The 26,617-nt window shown below is 42.9% G+C and overlaps 1 protein-coding gene across 2 annotated transcripts; it reads left to right on the plus strand.

The window, feature by feature from the left end:
- The first annotated feature begins 6 nt into the window (after window positions 1–6).
- Window positions 7–6,124, plus strand: C1H18orf21 (chromosome 1 C18orf21 homolog). 2 transcript variants are annotated; one of them, XM_035120705.2, is made up of 3 exons: window positions 7–110; window positions 2,565–2,651; window positions 3,173–6,124. In XM_035120705.2, exon 3 carries the CDS (start codon window positions 3,285–3,287, stop codon window positions 3,891–3,893), a length of 609 nt encoding a protein of 202 aa, XP_034976596.1. In that variant the 5' UTR covers window positions 7–110; window positions 2,565–2,651; window positions 3,173–3,284; the 3' UTR covers window positions 3,894–6,124. The 2 variants fall into 2 exon arrangements, with proteins under 2 accessions (XP_034976596.1, XP_034976589.1); XM_035120698.2 differs by having other exon boundaries at window positions 73–272.
- Window positions 6,125–26,617: the final 20,493 nt, after the last annotated feature.

The following is a 26,617-nucleotide window of genomic DNA, read 5'->3' on the forward strand; positions in this document are numbered from 1 at the left end:
CGTGAGGTCACTTCCGCCACTCTACTCCATGCGCAAGCACGCACGCGCCCTTCTTCTTCCGGAGACTACGTGTGCCGACGCGCCACGTGACATGAACAGCGCAGGCAGGGGTAAGCTGTGCAACAGAGCCGGTGGGGTTTTCATCTCGGGTTTAAAATGCTGTGTTAGTTCGGTCCTCCGCCGGAGAAAGATTCGAGTTTTATTGTTGTTGTTTTTCTCCCGAGAGTGGTTTTTTTTGGGGTGGGAATTAGGGTACCTGCTGGGCTGACAAGGTGAGTTTCTTTGAGTGACCATCACATTTTGTCTCTGCTCTTCATTGATTGTTATTGCTTGGGGTGGACCCTGCTGCCTTGCTTCATTCGTTCGTTCACCATGGCTTCTGCTTTCACCACCGCCAATGATTCAAGCTGGTAAAGCGCTACAAATTGGCTGGCGTGCGTGTGGCAAGTGTGGCGTCTAGTTGCCATAGGGGAAGAGCCCTGGGATCTTTAGGTAGGGATGGGAAAGACTGCTGTCTGAAAACCTGGAGAGAAATTGATAATTATGGGCTAGATCAGGCATCCCCAAACTTCGGCCCTCCAGATGTTTTGGACTACAATTCCCATCTTCCCCAACCACTGGTCCTGTTAGCTAGGGATCATGGGAGTTGTAGGCCAAAACATCTGGAGGGCCTCAGTTTGGGGATGCCTGAGCTAGATGAACCAAAGGGTTTGACTGCTTAAGGCCACTACCTACATTCTTGGTGTGCATTTACTCAGAAGTAAATTTTATTGCCTGGGTTTACTTCCAAAGGAGAGGTGTGCAAGATTGTAGTCTTCACAGTTGTTATAGGAATAAATGTTCATAAATGCAAGGCAAACACACATGCATAAGTATAGTGCCTGAAACAGTACAGGAGAGAAATCCTGAAGCCATTTTGACTCTCCCAAATTGACCTCAAATATTTCTCTGCAAGGAGGAAGGAAATAGGAAAAACTTTCCAGTTGTCTTAAGCGCCCCTTGCACCGTGGTGCGACGGATCCCTCCGGCAGCCCCCCCCCCGCCCCGTTTCCCAGCGTGGTGGGCGGACGGGCAGGCACAGCGGGGGTGCCATGGGCGCAGCTGCGCGGCGGAACGGCCGGCGTCGTGGTGCCCTGCGCCACTCAGCCTGGCCGTAGGGCCGGCCCTGGAGGAAGGAAATAGGAAAAGCTTTCCAGTTGTCTTTGGACTGTAGGGGGGTTACACCTCCCTTTACAAATACTGTACAGTCTGGCAAGTATCTGTTAAGCTGAGCAAACTATCAATATATGTAAGTTGTAATTCAGGAACTACTGTACAGTATTTACCAGCACAAAAGAATGGCCGGACTGCCCAGGTTGAGCAATGATTGACCATTATCAGGTATCCTGACAGACAGGTTTCCTGCTGTAGACCACCCCCCTGTGATGTATGTATGATGTTTGGGGGGTTGGTCTTGAGCTACAGGGGAGGCAATTTCAAAAGTCTATATAAGAGCTTGCACACCATTGTTTGGGGTTCCTTTCCTCCCTCCCTGCGTGGGGGGGGAGTGGGGGACCCTGTTGCAACAGTTTAATAAAGATCATGCTTATTGGCTGCTTTGCTTCTCAATATTCTCTGGTTGGCCTCTGTTATTTTCTCCTACCAATGGAGAACCTACATAAGGACTCTGTACGGGCTCCTGGATACCCCATAAGGGATAAAGGAGTACAATGAGTTGTTTTTTCAGCTTGTTTTGGGTCAGTACAAAAATGATTTGGTTTGTGTTGATAACTTCACAACAAAGCTATTTTTCAACACTGGTGCAGAAATGGATTGTGCCAGCATCGTTCTTGCAGCAATAGAACAGTAGTTGGCAGTAAACTTTGTAAAGTCACACAATGGTAAATTGACATTGGCATATTGAAACTTTCATTCAGGTTAGCTTGACCTTGTTGGCAGCCTGGTACTTGTTAAACTTGTGGCTTTATGCTCATCTAAGCCAACTAGTTTATGCTACTCTTGCCAAGGCCTGTGAGACCCCTACAGAATCATCTTTTTAATCTTCTGCTGTACAGTATGACCACATGGGGGTGGTTCAGATATAAGTGTTTTGTGTATACATGCCAGCCCTGGAATGTGACCCCCGCACACAATGTGATCATTTTGTGCTGAGTGGTGGTCTGCTATGTAGCTGATCCCTTTTCCTATAGCCAGAGTTTCTGACTTCCACCCCCCCCCCCCAATAATTTAGCCATTTCAGTAATCTGGGGGTCAGTTTACAGCCATCAGAATCAAGTGATTATTTTGTCCATGACCATGCCAGATCAGGCTGCAATTTGGGGTAGAAGATTACATTCATGCTAAGCATTTTTGAGAGGGTACACAAGCCTAAGATCCATGCACATAACACTAAATTATGACCCCCCCCCATTGCATGTAACCTCGGCCAAGGAGTCTGTAACTTGAAATTCCATAGCTGTGCATACAGGGCTAGTGATTTGATTACTTCTCTTTGAGACTCTTAGGAGTACCTGTTTTTATTTGGGTTTTATTACTTGAATTTTCTATTCTGAATTCCCATACAGGTGCTGTCTAAAGCCTTTCTAATACAAATTTTGATTGCAAGGGTGACTGATGCAGAGGAAACTCCCCAGCTGACATTCAGACGGATAGTAAGTTTTTGTTTTTTTCTGTTGCTTCAGCCTTCATTGATCAACCCTTTTGAACAGCAAAAGAATGGGCCCCATATGATTTATTTATGTAGTTATTAAATGTATATTCTGGCCTTCATCTGGGGATCACAGGTGATTTAGAATACATATAAAACATGAAAATACATTAGAACAATGTGTGATGGCTGCACATTGTTTGAATGTCCTCAAATAATTGCTTTGTCAGCCAGTCATAATTTTGGGGAATATATCGTTTATGCTTCACAGTTAACAACATTGAAAGAAAGAAAAATGGTGAAGACACTTGTGCTTGATGGCAAGTGATGACTGATCCAGAGTACCAGGGACGGGCACAACACACCAGTGAAACCACATGTGTCTTTACTCTGCAGCAGAAAATAATATTAATTGCCTCTGTTTAATGGTCTTGCATCTATTGCATTGCAAGCTGTTAATCCAACTGCAATAATCTGTTTTTTTTACAACATTTTATTTATTTTATTTTAACTTTGCTTCTGCAGGCAGTCGCATAATTGGTGCCAGAGAGTGGGCTGCTGGAGTCCTGGCCAGCTCCATCAGCACTCACTTTGAAGCTCATCCATTTGCCACAGATATTTGGATCTGTCCAAGACGATGGGCAGGCAGCAGTTTTTGGAAGATGCAGCACGGCAACTGGCAGACACTTGCCCTGCCCAAGCACGGTTTTTACTGTGGACACTCGGCAACATAGAAGACAAAGCCCAAGATTCTGTGAGCCGAGTGTGTCATTACTGTTTCCAGTTTCTCCTTCCAGGTAATGTTAGGGTACGTCTAATGCCTAAAATGAGGGTGACTCCACAGATACAAAAACTACTTAATCGGGAAGCAAAGGGCTACAAACTCAATTTAAAACAAACAAAGCTTTTGAAGAAGTACAAGGAAGCAAAGAATGTTCTGCTGGTTACCTGCAATGCATGTGGGAAAACAACAAGGCATTCTGGGAATAGTAGAGAAGGTTTGGGTAGAAAGGCATCAGCCGGGAAGTCTTCAAACAAAACTACACCTGCCCGCCACCGTCATCCTGGATCCAACAGAGGGACACCAAATTCCAGAACATCATCTGGTCAGTCAACTCCTCGTTCTTCCTCCAGGACTCAGAGAAACATCAAAGACCACTTCACACAGCTGAAAAGACTGCTTCATCTTGAAGAAAATAAGAAAAGTAATAAGGGGGACCTCAAAAACTTCTTATTATCACTTTAATTTTTTTTGAAATAATTGGTGAAACATAATTGCATAAATTAAAGGAATGTATCCCTTAAGAAAAAGCCCACTGCTGCTGCGTTAACTATAGTTTTTCATAGAGTGAAGTGCTATGAAACTAGAGATGCAAAGGTATGGAAAAAACTTGGAAAAATGGGGGCAGGAACTGTCCTCCCTTTCTTTCCAAAGCCTTTTTTTTCTAAAAAGATTATGGAATGTTTTCTTTTTGAATGATGAATAAAACATTTAAGAAGAGCTGTTTGTATATTTACTTCCCCCACATGATTCCCCAAAACCCTTATAACAGGAAGACTTTTATGAGAATATGTACAGTATCAGATCTTTACAGTTCTTGCAAGTCCTGAGTTGCAGACTTAGACTATAGGCCCATCTGCACCATCACTTAAATCAAGTGAGAAGCAAAACTAATTGCTTAATTAGTTATGTTTCCCACTTGTTCCATCATTATTCTCAGGAAACCTTTAATGTTCTAATGAATGGGTGACATCCCAATTTCTTTTAGCTTACAATATGCCTTTTCACTATCCAAAATGCTCTTAAGAAAATGTTAAGGTGGCACCAGGAGACACCCCAGGTTTTCACTAACCTAGTTTGGCGAATGCCACCTCCCTCTTGCATCCACTGCCTCTGCTCTCCTCCATATGACTCCAGACCTTATCCTTGCTTTTGGGAGAGTCCCTCTTTATTTCTTAACCTCACTGCCCCGCACTTCATTAGCTCTTTCTGAAAAATCATTGCTGGTACTCCAGCTAGGCAAATAAACAAGTGCACACAGAGATTGTTGTTGTTAAGTCATTTAGTCGTGTCCGACTCTTCGTGACCCCATGGACCAGAGCACGCCAGGCACTCCTGTCTTCCACTGCCTCCCGCAGTTTGGTCAGACTCGTGTTGGTGGCTTCGAGAACACCAACATGCTTGTAGAGTAAGAAAAATAACAAAGTAGTTTATTGTATGAAGTAAATAACTAGGATAGGAAAGTTACTAGTTCTCTAACCTAACAAACTAAAGAAAGGCAGCCATCCTTGCTCCTTTTACTCAGGATAGCTCCCAGGTGACTTCTTGAAGTCTGACAATGTGAGGGGGATACAACCTAAGATGTATCAGTCTAAACAGAAAAAGCGAGGAGCCTTCACATTCCTGTTTAGGGAAGTTTTTAATGTTTGATGTTTGATTGTGTTCTTAATATACTGTTGGAAGCCGCCCAGAGTGACTGGGGAGGCCTGGCCAGATGGGTGGGGTATATAATAATAAAAAACATTATTATTATTATTATTATTATTATTATTATTATTATTATTATTATTATTTTCCCAGACTATCCCTGTACCTTTATGCTGACTTCTGTCTTTATGCAAACCCCTCTTCTGCAAGCTGAGTTGCACCCAAACTTCCAATTCTGTTTGTGTGTGTGTGTGTGTGTGAAAGAGAGAGAGAGAGAGAAGCTTTCTCTTTCCTGTAGTGTAGAGAAAAGGTTTGTTTCCCTCTGGGATGAGGAGATGAGTACACACATGCACACCCGTGGAAGTGAGAGAAGGTGGCGATTTTTTATTCTAAAGGTGCGTAGAAAATAGATCTCTAAATGTTTTGCAGTAACAAAAAAGATTTCTGACTTCACAATGGTTTTATAGAGGGGTCAGGAGCCTCTGACCTTCCAGGTGCTGGAGTCCCAATTCCCACTTGCCTGAGCCAGCATGAGCAAAGGTCAGGAATGGTAGGAGCTGTAGCCAAACCATGTCTAGAGGCCTGCAGGGTCATTCTTGCCCTCTGTGTAATGGCAAGAACGTCCCCACCACACCCCCAAATTAGGCTGCCTAAATGAATAAGGGTGGAGGGGAGGAATGCTTGAAAGAACTAGGAGCTTCGTTCCCTGGGCCAAGATGGATGCAAAGATCCTTAATTCTGAGTGTGTGTCTGCTCCTTTTTGTACGTTACCGATTTGCACAGTTCCAGGAAGTGGAACTCAAGAGTGTGGGGATGTGGGAGTTGGTTTTATAAACTAGGATTTGTGGATTTTAGGATTGTGTCTGCCCATTCCTACCATGTACTGGCTTAAAAAAAAAAAAACAGCTCATCTGATCACTAGATGGCACTGTCATCTCAAACCAGCAGGAACAGCAAGCAACAAGTCTTCTCTAGCTTTCTGATACCACCGTTGTGATGGCAAATGGCTTTTTAAAAATATATATTTAAAAGTGCCACAACTTGAGTCATAGGAGGTTTAGGATCCTCTGACAAAATACTGCCAAACTTGGAACTGCCATACTAGATGAACTTAGTTCTTTCGACTCTGTATGGGATGCCATCTCCACAGAATATGGCTAGCTGTTCGACAGAATACACAGGATGAAATGGTAGAATTCTGGTCTTCAGGTGGGGAATTGCATTGGGGAAGGAAAACCTGCCATCTTCATGTCAATTAGAGCCCACTCTGATGAGCCACCTTACCACACGGAGAAATATTTTTATTGTGGCAGGAGTGGAGGGCTGAAAACCCATGACACCTCAACCTCTCCGGGCTGAACTGCTCCTTGTACTTTAGGATTTCACTATCTCATTCTCAGCTCCTGCCCACCTAGCAGTTCGAAAGCACGTCGAAGTGCAAGTAGATATATAGGTAACGCTACAGTGGGAAGGTAAACTGTGTTTCCATGTGGTGTTCTGGTTCGCCAGAAGCGGCTTTGTCATGCTGGCCACATGACCTGGAAGCTCCCTCGGTCAATAATGCGAGATGAGCGCGCAACCCCAGAGTCGGTCACAACTGGACCTAGTGGTCAGGGGTCCCTTTACCTATTCATCTCATTATTTATAGCCTGTAGAATGGCTTCAGTGTTCTGTTACCTCTACCCCCATAGAACTTGACAATCTTCTCTGGTCCATGTATTTTTTAGGACTTTCGACCTCCCTAGAGTAAATTTACCAGCCATGGGACAAGAGGGGGTGCTGTTTTACAGACCAACACCTGATTAAGTTGGAATAAATGAGTGTTTTTCACAATGGAGGGATGTACAAAATAGCAATTGGGATAGTTCATACTATTTAATTCACAAATGTTCTGGATTTAGGGGTGAGCACTGAAGTGGCAAATTGCATCCAATTATTTGGAATTATGAGAACCCAAGAAAACAGAAGAGCTCCAAAAGGATCTCTTCAAACTGAGTGAGCAGGTGAGGTTCAATGTAAGTCAGTGCAAAGCAATGCACAATAAAATCACTTTATTGGGATGTAGCATTTAATGGACCAAATATTGTCAAATGATGGTTTTTTTAAACTCTTGTACCAAATAAATGGTGAGATGGCTCTCAAAAACCTCTCTTTGTCCCATGTTTTTGATGGCATCAATATAGTTGAGAGCACTGATTATATTTTAAAAATATTTTTTAAAATGGGAGGTATCCAATTAACATAATAATTTAATAATAATAGTTTATTATTCATACTCCACCCATCTGGCTGGGTTTCCTCAGCCACTCTGGGCGGCTTCCAACAAAGATTAAATTCATTAAAATAGGTAAGGTAAAGGGTAAAGGGACCCCTGACCATTAGGTCCAGTCGTGACCGACTCTGGGGTTGCGCGCTCATCTCGCATTATTGGCCGAGGGAGCCGGCATATAGCTTCCAGGTCATGTGGCCAGCATGACAAAGCTGCTTCTGGTAAACCAGAGCAGCACATGGAAATGCCGTTTACCTTCCCGCTGTAGCGGTTCCTATTTATCTACTTGCATTTTGACGTGCTTTCGAACTGCTAGGTTGGCAGGAGCTGGGACCGAGCATTAAAAACTTCCCTAAACAGGGCTTTGTTGTTAAGTCGTTTAGTCATGTCCGACTCTTTGTGACCCCATGGACCAGAGCATGCCAAGCACTCCTGTCTTCCACTGCCTCCCGCAGTTTGGTCAAAGTCATATTTGTAGCTTCGAGAACACTGTCCAACCATCTCGTCCTCTGTCGTCCCCTTCTCCTTGTGCCCTCCATCTTTCCCAACATCAGGGTCTTTTCCAGGGAGTCTTCTCTTCTCATGAGGTGGCCAAAGTATTGGAGCCTCAGCTTCAGGATCTGTCCTTCCAGTGAGCACTCAGGGCTGATTTCCTTCAGAATGGATAGGTTTGATCTTCTTGCAGTCCTGTCAATACAAGGATTTCTGTGGATGCAATAGGAAATTCCCCTGCTCCTGCCATGCACTCCCCAAATATGCTCTGGAGGGTGGGGGGAACCTCTACAACATATTTTAGGGACTGCACAGAGAGAGGAGATGTTGCATTGTGCAAATGGAAATCCTTGTGCTGCAGGGCATGTTACTTTGCATACAACCCCATATGCTTTAATCATCGTATGGTGTGATACTTGGGCAGCTTTCGAGGTCAAATCAGGGAATTGTTGTGAAACAATTCAGTTTTTAAATTGTTTCCATAACTCATGGCAGCAGGAGAAGGTAAAGAGGGAAAACATCTTAATACAGGGAGATTAGCTTCTACATTTCTGGTCCAAGATCTCAAGATTACTCTGCTGAATTTTAACTCTTAGGCAGGGTTTCATATTTTCATGTCAGTGCTATGTGTCACAGTCAGGAGATGCGATGAGACAGGGCTTCCCTGACCATTGGGACCATTGAGACTCCAACAACATCTGAAGGTTCCCCAACCCTGGTGGAAGTAAACCAGTAAGGAGCTCTTCCAGCTGATTTGAGCAGCTTGGTTTGCTCAAATAAACCAGCTTGGTTTATTTGAGCAGCTTGGTTTGCTCAAATAATAGAAACCTGCCTTTCTCGTACTGGATAAAAGGTGAGATGTCTCCCAAAAACCCCTCAAAGAAATCTTCATCCCATGTTTTTGATAGCATCAGTTGAGAGCACTGATTTTTAAATAGCTTGCCACACCTTCTGAGCTGGGCTGCGGTTCTAATAAATGGGATTCCAGTTTCTGCCTCTGTATGTGAATGAATGTATTTTGAGAATTACTCCCCTGGCAATGGAAACTTCTTACAGTAAGCTCTCCTGACTTCCAGTATTTTATTGGCAGTTGTGAGTCACCATGATCCATTGCTCCTGAACCAGAAGCAAAACGTGAAAGCTGCCTTAGGATATATATGGATAAACAAGAATAAAATTCAATTATTTCTCTTGCTTCTCACCAGCTGCGCAGGCAAACAAAGCTCATCTTTACTTTAGAGTTCTGTGAATTCTAACCAAATTGTAAAAGGGCATTATTTTTTCAAAGCTTCGGTGATAGGAATTAAATTTTGATTTCAGATGCTTTGTCCCTTACTGATTGGAGAGGTAATATTATACATTTCCTACGTCTAGCAGCAGAAGAGTTGTCTAACAGAGCAGAAATTGAAACAAGGGTTGTAAACTAAGCATTCATGAGTCTTGTTGGTTTTAATGGGAGGACTGAATGTGTGGTAAGCTCTTTCTCCCCCTTCCCTTGAAACCAATGAGCTGAACTTTGGCTGGTTCTATCGAATGTTCAGATGCCTCTAGATCAAAATATTCAATGCTTACATATATGAATGAATAGAACTGGATTTTAGTGATCTCTTCAACTATCTCTTCAATCATAGTGGCGCTGTGTTCTAAAGCACCAAGCCTCTTGGGCTTGCTGATCATAAGGTTGCCAGTTTGAATCTGCGTGAGGGGGTCTGCTCCCATTGCTTTGTCCCAGCTCCTGCCAACCTAGTAGTTCAAAAGCATGCCAATGCAAGTAGATAAATAGGTACCACTGCAGCAGGAAGGTAAACGGTGTTTCTGTTGCACTAGTCATGCTGGCCACATGATCTAGAAAAGCTGTCTGGACAAACAGTGACTCCCTCGGCCTGAAAGTGGAGATGAGCGCTACACCCCATAGTCAATATTTGACTGGACTTAACTGGACGTGGGTGGCGCTGTGGGTTAAACCACAGAGCCTAGGGCTTGCCGATCAGAAGGTCGTTGGTTCGAATCCCCATGACGGGGTGAGCTCCTGTTGTTCGGTCCCTGCTCCTGCTAACCTAGCAGTTCGAAAGCACGTCAAAGTGCAAGTAGAGAAATAGGTACCGCTCTGGTGGGAAGGTAAACGGTGTTTCTGTGTGCTGCTCTGGTTTGCCAGAAGCGGCTTAGTCATGCTGGCCACATGACCTGGAAGCTGTACGCCAGCTTCCTCGGCCAATAAAGTGAGATGAGCGCTGCAACCCCAGAGTCGTCCGCGACTGGACCTAATGGTCAGGGGTCCCTTTACCTTTAACTGTCCAGTGGTCTTTTACCTTACCTGTCCATTTCTACAAAACCACGATTTCTATATTTATATGGTTTAGGGTTGAATCCTAACAATTATTACTCAGAAGAAAGTCCTATTGAATTGAATGTGTCTTACTCCTCCCAGGTAATTGAGTTTAGGATTGCAGCCTTGGTTTGTCCCTTCTGGATGCTTCTGGCCAGTGCTCTTTTTCTGGGGTACAGGGGTACGCATACCCCTAAACATTTAGTGAATCTCTGTACTTTTGTTTCTTCTTTGTGCTGCTGTGCTAATGCAGTTATCATAGACTTTAAAAAAATTATCTCTTGATACTTATTAAAAAATATACAAAGGTTCATGCCCATCACAAAGTATTTTTAAATAATACACTTGAAATAAAGCAGCTACTTAATCTAAAAAAGAACAAGGGCACAAAGAAGAAAATAAAAAGACTGAAAGAGAAAGAAAGCAAAATCAGAGGAGAGACAAAGGATTAAAGAAAGATAAAGAAAGATAAGAAGACTTCTGGTTCTTTGTCCTGCAGCTAAATATAGTGTTTACTTTTTAAAATCCAACCATTCTGTTTTATGTAAACCAGTATTTTATTCAATCTTCAAATCCTAATATTACAAGTTCATTTTCTCATTTATGCAAGAAGTCCATACAAAGTTTCTAGTCCCAACGAAGACTGGAATTCATTTTCAGTGAATTTGAACCATGCCCAGCTCTGCCGATAAAGCCCAAGAAAATATGCAAGTCAGATATCTAATGAGCATGGCCATCAGAAATCTGGATTAACTACCATAGTAACAGGTCCGTCTGCCAACAATGTCTTCTGCTTTTTATCCAGACTCCCCCCCCTTTTTTTCTTTTTAGCTCTGCTAAAACCATTTTGGGCTGCTTCATTCTACAGCCCTGGCAATCAGGGACAAATATGGTGCAAAACATGAACTGAAATGAGGGCAGGAAGAACTCTGCAGGTCATTTCCCCTAGAAATCCCTGGAAATCAATGAAACGAACCTGGGCAAAACTTGCCCCATGTTCTGCAGAATCTCAGCTTGAGGGTATTTTGAAAATAAAGAAACAAACCCGTACTGCGTTTTTTGAGATTAGCGAGACAGAACTAGATTAGTGAGAAAGTGCAAGATAAGGGAAAGCAGCCAACTTGCATGGTTGGGTTTTTTTCTTTTAAGGTGTGTTTTCCCTCGCAGAATTCAACAGTAGCTGTTTTATTTCTAGTGAAGAAACTGCTGTGCTTAATTTGTATTGCAAAGGGCACAAGCAAAGGAAAGGCTTTTTCTGTCTTAATTGTTCCCACGGCTGGATTATTCACCACCAACTGTATTCATGATAGGATGGCCAAGTATCCTGCTTTAAAGTAGATAGTCCTCTTATTTCCAGGGCTCCCAAGTGTCTTCTGTTTCAAGGGATCTCTTAGCCCAGTGGTGTCCAAACTTTTTTCAAAGAGAGCCATATTTGATGAAGTGAAGGGCCAACCAAAGTTGTTAACCTTTTTTTAGGACTGAAATTTAGGGAAAAAAATAAGTTGCCACAGGGGGCCGGATTAAACCTTAAACTGACTGGCGGGCCGGATTAGACCCCCGAAATTGACTTTGGACATACCTGTTTTAGCCCAAGATAAAGGATCATAAGAAGGAAGAACAGGGGCCTCACCATTGCCCATTGGTGGGGCCTTAATGTAGGGGAAAGGCGGAAAATGTGAAAATAGACCTCTGCCTTTCTCCACCAGGAGAGATTTTGGTGCCAGGGCCATGCACGCTGCTTCAAGATAATGTAGCTTTATAGGATTCACCTTTGCATCTAAACTCGGAAAGATTTCTTTGGGGGAACCAAAAGAGTGCACTTATGCAGAGCATTGTATGAGCAAAGGTAGCTGTTACAGTAGAGGAAAAATAATGCTTCTTTATCCTTTATGATTCTGTAGGGCTCTCACAGGTCTTTGCAAGAGTAGCATAAACTAGTTGGCTTAGATGAGCATAAGGCCATGTGGAACAGTCGACTTTAACAAGTACCAGGCTGCCAACAAAGTCAAGCTAACCTGAATCAAAGTTTCAATATGCCAGTGTCAATTTACCATTGTGTGACTTTACAAAGTTTACAACCAACAACTATTGCTGCAAGAACGATGCTGGCATAATCCATTTCTGCACTGGTGTTGAAAAATAGCTTTGTTGTGAAGTTATCAACACAAACCAAATCATTTTTGTACTGACCCAAAACAAGCTGAAAAAATAACTGATTGTACAGAGTACTGTGTTTTAAGAAAAATACTGCTCCTTTCTCCCTTATGGGGTACCCAAGAGCCCTTAGAGAGTCCTTATGTAGGTTCTCCATTGGTAGGAGAAAATAACAGAGGCCAACCAGAGAATATTGAGAAGCAAAGCAGCCAATAAGCATGATCTTTATTAAACTGTTGCAACAGGGTCCCCCACTCCCCCCCCCACGCAGGGAGGGAGGAAAGGAACCCCAAACAACGGTGTGCAAGCTCTTGCATAGACTTTTGAAATTGCCTCCCCTGTAGCTCAAGACCACCCCCCCAAAACATCATACATACATCACAGGGGGTTGGTCTACAGCAGAAAACCTGTCTATCAGGATACCTGATAATGGTCAATCATTGTTCAACCTGGGCAGTCTGGCCATTCTTTTGTGCTGGTAAATACTGTACAGTACTTCCTGAATCTCTTACATATATTGATGTAGTATATGTAAGCTTAACATATACTTGCCAGACTGTATTTGCAAAGGGAGGTGTAACCCCCTACAGTCCAAAGACAACTGGAAAGCTTTTCCTATTTCCTTCCTCCTTGCAGAGAAATATTTGAGGTCAATTTGGGAGAGTCAAAATGGCTTCAGGATTGCTCTCCTGTACTGTTTCAGGCACTATACTTATGCATGTGGGTTTGCCTTGCATTTATGAACATTTATTCTCTCTATATAAGACCTTAGAATTCCTATAACAGTAGTTGTTTTAGAAATTCATTAATTAAACTGAAATAAACAGGCTTCAGGAAAACTCCATAGATGCAGTGACCGCGAACAGGAAAAACAAGGATTTCTGCTTTTTTACAGGAATGGCCATGACGCTACTGCTGCTGTGCTGGAAAGGTATCGATGTTTTAATTCTATAGATAGTCTACAGTGGCTTTTTCTTGCTCTGCATGTCAGTCATGTGCTGCTGAACTAGCTAGCTGACACGGCACTTTCTGAACACTGCATGCATCAGAAAAGAAGTTCTTTGTGTTTTCCGCAGGGGACACAAAAGGGGACAGTCGAATGACAGGTTGGGGGGAAATAGCATCCTTTTTCACTGGAGGAAATGGAGGAGAGGCTCACACAAGGTGCTTTGCATGAAAATAAAGTGCTTCACCACATGTTATGACGATCCGCGGCACCAACCTCATTCATCAACATATGCTGATGGGGGAATCACACACAATCAATTGCCCTGTGGGGCATGATTGTTCAGTGCGCTGGGCTACCTTAACCAGTCTGGAGACAGCTGAGGCTGCAATATGTTACGGAAGAATCTGTCATGGTGGCTTCTCAAAGTTCCAATCAGTTTTGTTCACCACATTTTGGCCACCGGTTTGCCATTTTTTAAACTCCTCGTGAAAATTTGTCAGCATCATACTTGTGTGCATTTCTCCCGATATACCATACGTTATAATGCATTTGTTCCTAATAAACAGATTTTTAAGTTATTTTCACTCAGTTATGCCTTTTTCTGTACATACACATTTTTTGATTGAAGAATTGCTTCACAAAATTTGGAGAAGTGTGGCTATTGATGGATAGCTTACATTATTTATTATTATTATTATTATTATTTGTTGAATTTATATACCGCCCTATACCCGGGGGGTCTCAGAGCAGTTCACAGAATAAAATCAAGATATAAAACCACAAAATAGCTAATAAAAATAAAAACAACAACTCGATAGCCCCCCCCCAACCTAATAGCTCCCCTTATGTTTATTGGTTTGGGAAGGGCAAACTAGGTAAATTAGCATTAAAATGTGAACAGAAGTAGATTTCTCTCCTATCCCTAGTCACAACTGTTTGTGTACATGCACAGGAGGGAGGGATAAGTGATAAGTGATTGACAGGTCTTCCTTCTTCCTCTGTTTACTGCAGGCTATATGGGTAGTCTGGGTGTAGCCTCTGTAGCAAATGCTTAGCCTGTGTCTGAACCAGAGCAAATCTTCAGCTTGCTTGTACATCAGGTACATCAGATAATGATGATAATATATGATGGTAAGTGCCTACAGGTAACAAATCCAAGATCTTGCCTGGAAAGCTTGTCTGCAGAAATGCGAGATGGAATGAAAGGAGAGGGACAATAAATCTGCACAGCGACAGATGAGACTGATGTGTCAGAGAAGCGTAATAGTCTTAACAGAGTGTGACTTTCTCTTGTGTTCGCTCCTGGGTCGCATCATTGAGAGCTGACACTGTGGAATATTTTGCTGACAGTTTGAAAACTAGAGGAAAGCCACCTTCTTTAGCCTACAGTTGCTTGACTATTACACTAGGGGGAGGTATGGGAACAGAATAATACACCCAGGAAAACATCAGCATCTGCCGGCACCCCCATGATAGTGGCAATGCAGACTGCAACAGGTAAAGCTCATACAGGACCACTAACTGTAGGCTAAAGACCTACATTTTTTGATCTGGGGGAGGCTGATCTAGAAGGAGATCAGGACTGCAGCATGCCGGGTGGGGGGGAGATCATTAGCTCCCACTACAGTCCTGATTTGGGCTGGGATGCAGGGGGACATGGATGCTGTTCGGCCCAAGAAAGAAGATGGCATTGGTGCCTTCTCCCCAGGGGGGAAATGGCAGCTATGTCCCGTCTCTTCCACCAGTCTGGATCAAGGCTGTGGTGGGGGCAAAGGGACAAATCCAAAATTGTCCCAATCCACTCCTTATCCAGATTGTCCCCTTCCCTGCAGCTACAATTAATAAAGAGGGGGGGGGGGGACCAAGCAAAGGAAATGCAGATAATTAATGTCATATGTGTCATTTCACTCATAGAACACAGTTTGGCTTAAAAAAAATAGCAACAGCAGTAGGATCAGACATATTTGTGTAGCTTTTGGCTGGTTCTCTTTGGAGTGTTGTACTTTCTGTCTTTCAGTTCCTGAAACGTCGTTCTATTCTTCCACCATTCTGGTGGTGGTCACACAATGCCCCGTGCGATTCTTAGTTTTTACTCCAAATGCTGAAGCCCCTACTGGCCACACACACTTGTAGCAGCCAAGCTTCTTTGGCATCAGCCTGCAGGATCCCTCCAATGCTACAGATGTGCTTCTCCATGACAGCAGGAACCCTGGCTGATCTGGTTCTCACTCATGTGGAAGAGTCCCAACGTCCAAGCACCTGTTTGTACACAGGGCTCCTGTACATCAATGCTGATACCTGGGCATGACCAGCAGGTGGCATCTTGCTCTTCCCTTATGAGTTTGATAAATGGACAGAGCACCCTCTGAACACACAGGAGCATAGGATGCTGCTGAAACCAAGTGAGGCCATCTAGCACAGTGTCTCTACTGACTGGCAAGGGCACTGCAGGGTTTCATGACCATCTCTACCTGGAGATGCCAGAATTTGAAATTGGGACCTTCATCACACAAAAGAGGTGCTCTGCCACTGAGCTACTGCTCTTCCCATACAGCCACACCTGAGAATAATTAAGACACAGGGCAAAGCTATTTTTTGGGGGGGGGTGTTATTGGGTTGTGGGCATTATTTTTATTGTGCATTTTGTGATTTTATATTGTTATTTTATGTTGTGAACTGCCCAAGGCCTGCGGGTATTGGGTGGTATACAAAGGTAATAATAATAATAATAATAATTAATTCCAGTAGCATTCCAGTTTGTCATAGGTATGAGCTTTCGTGTGAAGTGTGCATGCACACGAAAGCTCATACCTATGACAAACTTAGTTGGTCTCTAAGGCGCTACTGGAAGGATTTTTTTATTTTGTTTTGACTGCGTCAGACCAATGCGGCTACCTACCTGTAAATAATAATAATATTCTGATGGAGTCATCAAGGGACCAGACAAATTTAGTCCAAACCTTGATTAAATCCTGAGGGCACCCATTGACTCTTTCTTATAATAGAGCCTTTGCACAGGGTGGTTGCTGTAAGTTGGCTCTGTGAATTGGAGGCCGGGGGATGGACGGACAGCCCAACTCAGCAGGCGTTGAGCTCTCCTGTCAACCCAGACTTATGCAGAAGTAAGTCTTGCTGAATTCAGCAGGGTTTGTTCCAAAGTAAATGTGGGCAGGATACCACCCTTAGGCTGCAGTTTTATGTTAGCATCCCTAGGAGCAAATCCAATTGAACTCAGTGGAACATAACCTCTGAGTAGCTACATATAAAGTTGCATTGTCCATCCTTAAAAATAGTTATCTGTTTTTTTTCCAGCAGTAGAAATGTGTTAAGCCGAAGAGACTTTTTAAAGGAAATACCAGCCAAACACTGGAATTTGAGAACCCCCCCATACAAATGATGACAGGCTGTGAGCCATAACATGACATTATTACACCACGCATAGCCAAATAAGAGATATTTAAATATTCTTCATTCAACTAAATCTTTGGGAAAGTTCATTCAAGGCATACAATGAAGCATTTGTCTCTTGCAGTTGAACCAGTCACAGAAGGTTTATGGGAAACATTTAGAAAAACACTCATTAAAGCAAAGACAATCTGAAATGGGAATGAAGAACAACAATGCATCAAAGAAACCATACATACATACAAAGAGTCCCTAGATTTATAGACATCAGAGGACAAAGCTGACAAAGGAGGTTTGTGTAAGATGAGGAGTTACATCACTTCCTCTTTTGAAAAGCAATCCGTAGCCTTGGGATGAATCTCCGTCAAGCTGGCAACAAAAAAAGGAAAGAACTTCACATTCCACTGCTGCACATTGGAAAGAGTTGCATGGAAATAACCAGTATCAGAGGAATTTGTACCAGGAGTGGATGGATTTAAATGACAGCTTGTTCAGGACATCTGAATGGGTATTTGTCTTGTCACCTATGGGGTCCCCAATCTGTGCCTGTTTGGCAAACTAAGAAGCTATCTTGAACACCACAAAATACCCATTTCACAGACAAAAAACTGATCATGCTAATAGCTGTATCCCTACCCCAAATGGGGACAATGCCTTCACATGTCCTCAAACAAAATAAAACAAAGAAAGCAGGCAGCAGCTTTCTGCACAAGAGTAAACGACCACCAAGCAAATAACCTCCTCAAAACCAAAAGCAAAAATAACAACCCCCATCCAATTTTTAAATAGATAAAACTTGGGAGGGTCAGGGAGTCTTAGCAGGCACCAAGGAAAGTATCTGAGGATATATGGGTGCCACGCTGAGACCCTAGATTTACAGTAAGCATAGTACTTTAATGTCCACAATTTAGAAAGTGTCAAAACACTTTCCCACATACTCCTGAGAGCTCTGAGCTCCCTGCCTTTATTATTATTGCATGTATTACCTTTTTCTTATTTTATCGTTATACTTTGCTTTATTTATTCATTCTTTAAATATGCATGTACACAGAACCATCAGTGTGTATATGGTGTCTTTCTGAGTTATGTAGGAAAAAGAGGGAGTTCTTTGCCCCCAAGGAGCTTACAGTCTGGACAATGTGGGAAAGACTATAGTGAGGGAGGCAGAGCCAAGGAGGAGGAGGGAAGACTGATGGGCCAATGCAGCTGCTTGGTTGCAGCTGGGAATGATAAACAAGGGAGCTGCAAAAGGTAACAATGAGCAGGTGAGTTTTGGGAAGGGCTCAGAAGAAAGAGAGAGCAACAGGAACAGTTTGCTCAGTGGGGGTGGAGCCTTTTGGTGGCAGCATTACTGCCATTTACTGAGAGAGAGAAGTTAAAAGGTAAGCACATGGAGCTTGAAAGGAGATGTGACTCCAGAGAAGAGATGTGACTCCAGAGAAGGGTTGTGAATAGGTGTGGACAACAAGATAGGTTGAGAATTGTGGCAACAGTGTTTTGGATAGAGATGAAAGGAACAGAGTGTGAAGTGGAAAGATTGAGTAGTCAGGACAGAAGATCAGATCACAAACCAAGGTTTGCTTGAGGGAACAAAAAGGAATGTTGCTGCTGCAGGGGTCTACAAAGTGAAATGGCATGATTTGATAACAGCAAGGAGGTATCAATGGCTGTGATGCTGACAGGTCAGGTATGGTGTGGGATCAAGGAGTGGGAGTTGTGGGATGAAAAATAAGCAGCTTAGTCTTGGACATCTTGAGTGTGCAACTGTGTCAGATGCCAGCCTGCTACCTACCTGCTGTGGTTAACACTTCCACTGCCCACCTGGCTACTAGGTGGCACTGCAGAAAAACCATCTGGAGCACAATTCAGAACCTGGGTCCATAATCCTCTTGCCATTCCACTCCTCACTCAGTTATGTTATAGACCCCTGCAAACTGCCTAAGAACCTGCAGCAGAACTGTGAAAAGAACTATCGGTGAAATATTCAGTTTGGATTCAGAGCGCTCTGTGTGTTGAGTCAATATGTATTCATATGTATGTTTAGGTAACTGAAAATGAGAACAAAATTGATTTCATATTTAAGCAATTCTCCTTCCTGTTGCAACAGGGGCATTGTTTTGTTTTTGTTCCAGTTTTTATTGTGTATTTTGTGTTTTTTTTAATCTTGTATCTTTATGTTGTGAACCACCCTCTGATCTACTAATGAAGGGCAGTATAAAATTTTAAATAATAACATCAAGTTTCCACCTTAACCAGAAACCCCTCCTGCAGCATTTTATAAGGGTACTCATAGAGAAGCAGTAGCAGAATTAAAAATTGAGATGTGTATGAATAAAAACTGAGATGTGTATGAAGAGTCTTCACAATTCAGAGGCGGGCAGGCTACATCCCTGTGTGCTACTTCAGGGAATCGAGAGCCCTCCAGTGCCTAATGGCCCTTGCTAAGGAAGCAGGTACTCAGCTCCATACTGATGCTGTTCCAAGCTCTAGATGGCTGACAATGTCAACCTGACATCGACCAGAAAGGAGAGCTGGAAGGCTCCTGTGTACGAGTTCCTTCAGGGCTGCAAATTCAGAGGACGTGACTGTGATGACTCACTGTGTATTTTCCCAGTTTTACTGCACTGGCCTTCTGTTGGTTCCACCTGCTGCTTGTTTTTTACTCCACTCCGTTTCATTTGAGTTTGTACAAAGGTATCAGATGATCCCCGCACTAACTTAGATCTATATATGAGCTTATCCCTTTTGCAGCTCAGCTCCTCTGTTCATGCCATCTCGGAAGCAAGCCACGTTGCGTTTCAGCAGGGTTTGCTCCCAAGGAAGTAGGAACAGCCCTCGGTAAGGTTGACTGGCAACTTGAGAATGCACAGTAACAAGAACTAAATGCCCATCTAGTCCAGCATCCAGTTCTCAAAGGGGACAGCTAGCTTCCTCTGGGAAACCCACAAGCAGGATCTGAGCCCAAGAGCACTCAACCCACTTGTGTTCTCCAGCAACTGGTATTTAGAGACATGCCTAGTCTGATAGTGGAGGTAGTACATAGCATCATGGCTGGCAGCTATTGATAGGAATAAGGTCTGTGATGTCACCATGGTAGATAAAGACATGAGCTTCAGCGGTGCCCATGTTTAATTAGAACTGTAGAATTCAAAAACCGATGTAGGAAGCAGGCTGCAGGCAGAGGTATATTATGAAGTACATTCCAGAGACAATAAAGATGGCTGCTGTGTCCTGCTTTTCACCATCAGATCCTGAGGTTGAATTTGGCTACATCTGTCCAGAAATCTGACCCACTTTCTTTAGTTCCCTTTACCAGGCTATGAGGTGCTGAATAAAGGGCACCATTGTTCCTTTTGTATATTCCTCCTCTATTATTCAGGACCTTTATTCATACCACCTTTCTGAAAGGAACTCAAAGAACTTTTCTCGTGTATAGGACTCTATGGGGCAGATTAGGGTATAATGTAACCTATTGCCCTGCAGGTTTTTAATTCCAAGATTGTTTCAACTAGTATGCCACCCATTTGATGGCTTCTGTGGCATCGCAGGACTTTCACCAGCTGCAATCCTTCCTGCACAGAGTTCATGGGCCACTCTTGTCCATGGCCATTAAGAGTACTACAGTGCATTGCATGCCTTTGGGAGACTTATTGGGAACTCCAGTTCAAAATTCAGCAGCTAGGTTATTAACTGGGCCAGCTGTATGAAACAAATAAACACTACTGCCCACTCATCTGTTTCTGAGAAGAATCCAGAGTGATTGCGCTTTCCATGGAAGCCAACTTACAACAGAAAAGCCTAAGCTGCTTGGGATCTGGGTACCTAAGGACCACCTTTTGTCACATCAGCCTGCCTGACCACATCAGAGACTGTCTTTTCAATTCCCCCACCTGCATCTGAAATTAGCTGCGATAAGAGAGGAGGCTAGGACCTAAACCAATGGCTTCAGGTTACAAGAAAGAAGATTGCGATTAAACATCAGGAAGAACTTTCTGACAGCAAGAGCTATTTCAAGAGTGGAACAGATTCCTTGGAGGTTTTTAAGCAGAGGTTGGATGCTTTAGTTGTCAGGGATGCTTTAGTTGAGATTCCTGTGCTGCACGAGGTTGGACTAGATGACCCTTGGGGTCCCTTCCAACTCTACAATTCTATGATTCTCAGTCTTCTTCTTCTTTATTATTATTAAAAACTTTTTATTAAGAACATATAATTTAATATGAAAATAAGAAAAACTAATACAATAGAAAATGAAAATTAAGTGCACGCACACACAGAGAGAAATAAATACAAATTTGGGTTATTTCATTCACAATCTCTGAGATAAACAATAATAAGGTAGTAACATATTAGATAGATAGATAGACAGACAGACTACACACACACACACACCGGTAAAACTTGGAAAATTAGAATACAGTATCGTCGAAAAGTGCATTTGTTTCAGTAATGCAACTTTATTTTTATTTTTATTTTTACAAATGCTTTCTTTTGGAAATTCCACAGTAATAAAACAAATAGTTACAATAATACAAAAATAAACAAAAATAAACATCGCTATTACATTTCATTAATTACATTCCATTTATAATTGACCCGCCTAATGACAAAAAATTACATTTATAAAGGCTTGACATATCTTGCTTTGCATGTCATGCATCTATCTCATATATTGGTTTCACCTTTTAAGTTGCATTACTGAAATAAATGCACTTTTCAACAATATTCTAATTTTCCAAGTTTCACGTGTGTATATACCGTGTATAAAATTTGCTTTATTCAAAAATATCAGGATCTTGTCTTCAAGGTGATATTCTTACTTGAAGCTGAAAATTTACTAGGAATTCCAAACACAGCATATTTCACAGGAGGCATTTAAACATTGTTGTCATCATATGTATCTGCAAAATAAACTTTTGAAACATAGTTTTAAATCTTTTTTAAAACTTGTCCTTTAGTATGCTTAATTTTAGGGACACAGATGGTGCTGTAGTCTAAACCACAGAGCCTAGGGCTTGCCGATTGGAAGGTCGGCGGTTCGAATCCCCGCGACGGGGTGAGCTCCCGTTGCTTGGTCCCTGCTCCTGCCAACCTAAGAGTTCGAAAGCATGTCAAATTGCAAGTAGATAAATAGGAACCGCTCTGGCGGGAAGGTAAATGGTGTTTCCGTGTGCTGCCGTGGTTCGCCAGAAGCGGCTTGGTCATTCTGGCCACATGACCTGGAAGCTCCCTCGGCCAGTAAAGCAAGATGAACGCCGCAACCCCAGAGTTGTCCGCGACTGGACCTAACAGTCAGGGGTCCCTTTACCTATGCTTAATTTTTGAGTTGTTTTTTCAACAGTAGCTATGGACCAGATTTGACTATACAACAAATCCTTATTTAATTCCTCTAAGTAGCTCCATTTTTTTTACAATAGCCATCCTGGCAGCTTACAATAAATACATAATCAATTCATTATCCAAGCCTTCTTCATTTGACCCGCCCCATTTCCCCAGTAATGCTAATGGTGTGGCAGCATTATGGACAGGGAGGAGTGAAGTGGCTGCTGTCTCCTCTCCAGGACATGCGAACCAGGCCACTATGCATTGCATGATTAACATATGTAGGACAATTCTATTAATAGCTTTTATCATGGTTAGTATTCTATAAATGAGTGTGCATTTCTTATGGAATGGTAAGTGGAGGTTTTCAAAACTACTGCAAACCCGCCCCATCATGCCATTATCACAGTGGCTGGGAGGCCTTTCTACAATGATTACATATACGAATATAATTGAAAAACCATTTATTATTATTATTTTTTAAATGAAGTGCTCCTTCTTTAGGAACAGGTCCATTTAACTGGTAATTTTGGCTTAAGTTCAGCTCTTGAGAGCTTCATTATAGGATTCCCCCCCCCTTTACTGCATCAAGGAAAATGCACTCCGTAGATAAGTCAGGCAACTTTATAGGACAGAAAATATTCTGCACCAATGAAGGGAAACCTTTGGCCCTCCAGGAGATTGAACTCCAATCCCCACCCACTCCATCATGGCCAATGGTCCGGGATGCTGAGAGTTGCAGAGCCACAACATCCCCCTTCCTGTTTGACACTCTATCAGTGTCGTTCCAGTATTATTTCATGGCTTGAGTTCATGTGATCCAGATGGTAAACTGTCATGGGATTTAGTACAGCCATGTTCCTCACTGTCAATCCTAGTGTTAGAGCACTGCATGGTTCTCCTACATTAGGGATGGAGGAATCTTTGGCCCTCTAGATCAGCCATAGGCAACCTTGGCTCTCCAGATGTTTTGGAACTACAACTCCCATGATCCCTAGCTAACAGGGCCAGTGGTCAGGGATCATGGGAGTTGTAGTTCCAAAACAGTAGTTGCCTATGCCTGCTCTAGATGATGCTAGGTGTTGTACAGCTCCCATCAGCCCCAACAACCATGGCCAATGGTCAGGGATGATGGGAGTTGTAGTTATGGAATATCTGAAGGGCCAAAGATTCCTTCTCTTTGAGGAACCCTGTGGAGTCCTCCCACTCTCTGGATCAGCTGAAAGCCCTGATATGTGGACATTCTCAAATCAGTTCACCAAGGAGTTAAAACACCTGAAATTGTTAGCAGCACGCTGACATTTATACCTCTTCATGTTCAGGCATTTGGCCCTGATCAGACTGGACAGCTGAATATAAATAGGAGTCAATCCTCTTCAGCGTAATTAATTGCACCCACAGCAATAATTTCATAACCAAAGGAGGATGAAAGCAGATTGATTATTGATTCACTTTCTGTAATTGTTGTTTTGGCTTGTACATTTTCAGCGATGCTATTAGTATAGATGTTGTGTTCTGTGTTTGTGATAAAACATCTATGCTGATGTAATCCGCTCTTTTTCCTATGCATAGAAAAGAAACAAAAACTCCATCAAAAATGATCAATATTGCCCCAAAGATGTTAAGCGCTACAAATATAGGGATCTCTAGGTGGGACTGCAGAGGGGAAGAATGTTCCGCTGTGAAAGCAGAAACTCATGCCCTGATGCATTGTTCACCTTAGCACTATGTTGGATTTAATGGTAGTGCAATTGCATAGAAAATGAGTCTTTTCTTGTAGATAATTCTCACAGTTAACACAGGTAGCTTAGGGTTAGCTTAGTTATTGGGATGTGACACGTTTCCTATAGGGAGGAACTGCAGCAGTTTCACATCTGAACATTTAAGTCAAGGACTCTAGTTTGTTACTTTTTTTGCTAAATTAATTTATTACAGTGGTACCTCGGTTTATGAACACAATTGGTTCCAGAAGTCTGTTCATAAACTGAAGCGTTCATAAACTGAGGCGGACTTTCCCATTGAAAATAATGGAAAGTGAATCCGTTCCAGATGGGTCTGCAGCGTTCGTAAACCAAAAATTCATAAACCGAGGTGTTCATAAACCGAGGTTCCACTGTATGCCTTTGTAGCATGTTCACATTTTAGGTGGCTCTGCCACAAAGCTTTAACTCAGGCATCCCCAAACTGCGGCCCTCCAGATGTTTTTGCCTAGAACTCCCATGATCCCTAGCTAACAGGACCAGTGGTCAGGGAAGATGGGAATTGTAGTCCAAAACATCTGGAGGGTCAAAGTTTGGGGATGCCTGCTTTAACTTGACTGGGCCCTCCATTCTAGATCAAGATCATTGTGTTAAAAACATAAGTGATTCTTTAACGTGTCATTTATTAATTAGCTTTGTTCCAGTTGTACAAAATAAACTCAGTCAAACATTTAACTTTAAGTTTTCCTATCCTCTTAACTGTCTTCATATAAGCCACCACATAACACCACACCACACCTTCCTCCCTCTCCCTCCTAACTCACCAAAACCGACACTCCCCCCTTTCAAACCTGGCACAGTCCCGCCCCCATCAGAGTTCTATGCCAGTCAGGCTGGAGGTGGGTTAACTCCTTGCCAGCCGGGCAGGAATAAACATTTTAAAAGTGCTTCAATTTGTCACATATCTCCCCCCCCACAAAGACATTGCGTCGGCTTGCTCTTAACTAACTAGAGCAATGCCAAAGCAATGGGCTTGGGGTTAAAAATACTTCAATGCATTCTATAACATTCATATTACAAAGTCAACTAAATTAACATCTCATAAACTTGTACACAGATAAACCATGTTTGGCATGTGTCAGACTATAATGCCTAAGCACAAATGTTCTGCTAGGGTTATCACTGTTTCATATAATCATTTGCACCATTCTATACCTCTCAAAAATACCTGGATAAAGCGTCCGCTATGATGTTTTCCTTCCCACTTATGTGCTTACCCTGTGTCTATTACATGAGTTGCTAGGTTGGTCCTCCCTGGGATGTTTGAGAAGATCTGGGCAAACTGAGCAAGGACTAATTTTAACTGCTCCTTTTGCTCTGGGGTCAGACTTTCATCGAATGACACCTCTGCTAGAGTTGTGCCCTTACTCAGCTCTCCCCACCCAGTTAAATGAATCCCTTGGGTCACCTTCCCCTTTACTTGCAACACCAACTTATTTCTGTCAAAATAAGGCTTAAGTAAATTTACATGAAAGTTTTTACATCGGTTCCCTTCCCCATCTAACTCTACCAAATAGTTCACCGCTGATATCCTCTCGACCACTTTGAAGGGACCGTCCCACGACATCTCCAACTTCTTTCGACGTCTTGTTCTTAACACGAGCACACTGTCACCAGGCTGGAAAGTTCTGTCTCTTGCGTGTGCATCATACCACTGCTTCTGTCGACGCTGTGCCTGCTGCAAGTTGTGAGCAGCTTGCTCCCGTAGCTCTTGAAGGTCGCTCTGCAGCTCCTGTAGATACGTCACAACATCAGGGCTGTCGATCTGCTCCTCCCCTGACCACGCTGCTTTCATCAAGTCTAGGGGTCCTCGTGGCTGTCGTCCAAATAGGAGTTCAAAAGGACTGAACCCTGTGCTCTCTTGCGGCACTTCGCGATAACCAAATAGGAAGTGTTGCAGCCTCTCATCCCAGTCGTTAGGATGATTGATGGAATAGGTTTTTAGCATCCGGCTCAGGGTCGAATTAAATTTCTCCGTCAAGCCATTCGACTGTGGATGATAAGCCGTAGTTTTAACATGCTTAATCCCACAAAGAGTTAAAAGCTCTTCCATGGTCTTGGACGTGAAGGATGTCCCTAAATCTGTTATAATTTCCTTGGGGAATCCCAGCCTTAAGAACACCGACATGAGGGCTTTTGCTACAGTCTTTGAGTCAATGTCCTTTAGAGGTATTGCTTCTGGATAGCGCGTAGCATAATCCACGAGGCATAAAATAAACTTATTCCCCCTTTTTGTAACTCTGGAGATAGGCCCGAGGATGTCCACTCCTACTCTGGAAAAGGGCTCAGTAATTACGGGAATAGACTGTAACAAGCCTCGCGTTTTGTCCGCTCTTTTGCCTGCTTTTTGGCAGATCACACAGGACTTGCAATACTCTTTGATGTCTTTGCCCATCCCAGGCCAGTAAAATCTTGCTTGGATTCTATCACTAGTCTTTCTAATGCCTAGATGCGCTGCTGAGGGTGCGTCGTGTGCCATTTGTAGCACTTGCAACCGGTAAGCTCTTGGCAACACTAACTGTTTCTTCCTTTCCCAAACAGCAGCAGTTTTCCTCCTCCTAGAAATTCTATACAGTCTTCCCTCAATGGTGGTAAATAAGCAGGGGTTCTCCACAGTTACTTCTGCAGTAGGACTTTGTGCTTTACCCCACAGCTCTTTTATAGTTTCATCCTCTTTTTGATCACTCAAGAATTGGGCACCGTGCTCCTGGACCACTGGCACGCTAATCAGCCCTTCATCCTCACCAGGCTCTATGGGTGACTCTATAACTGCAGGAGGATTACTCTCAGTGACTTGAGACTGTGACCTAGTTATCACTTGAATACGGTGCTTCTGACTAGCTAGGTCATTCCCTATTAAAAAGGGCA

The sequence above is a fragment of the Zootoca vivipara genome, chromosome 1 (assembly GCF_963506605.1).
Source record: "Zootoca vivipara chromosome 1, rZooViv1.1, whole genome shotgun sequence".
Taxonomy (NCBI): domain Eukaryota; kingdom Metazoa; phylum Chordata; class Lepidosauria; order Squamata; family Lacertidae; genus Zootoca; species Zootoca vivipara.

Excerpts from the sequence above, each read along its gene's own strand:
- C1H18orf21 (XM_035120705.2), top strand. The coding sequence starts at position 3,285 with ATGGGCAGGCAGCAGTTTTTGGAAGATGCAGCACGGCAACTGGCAGAC.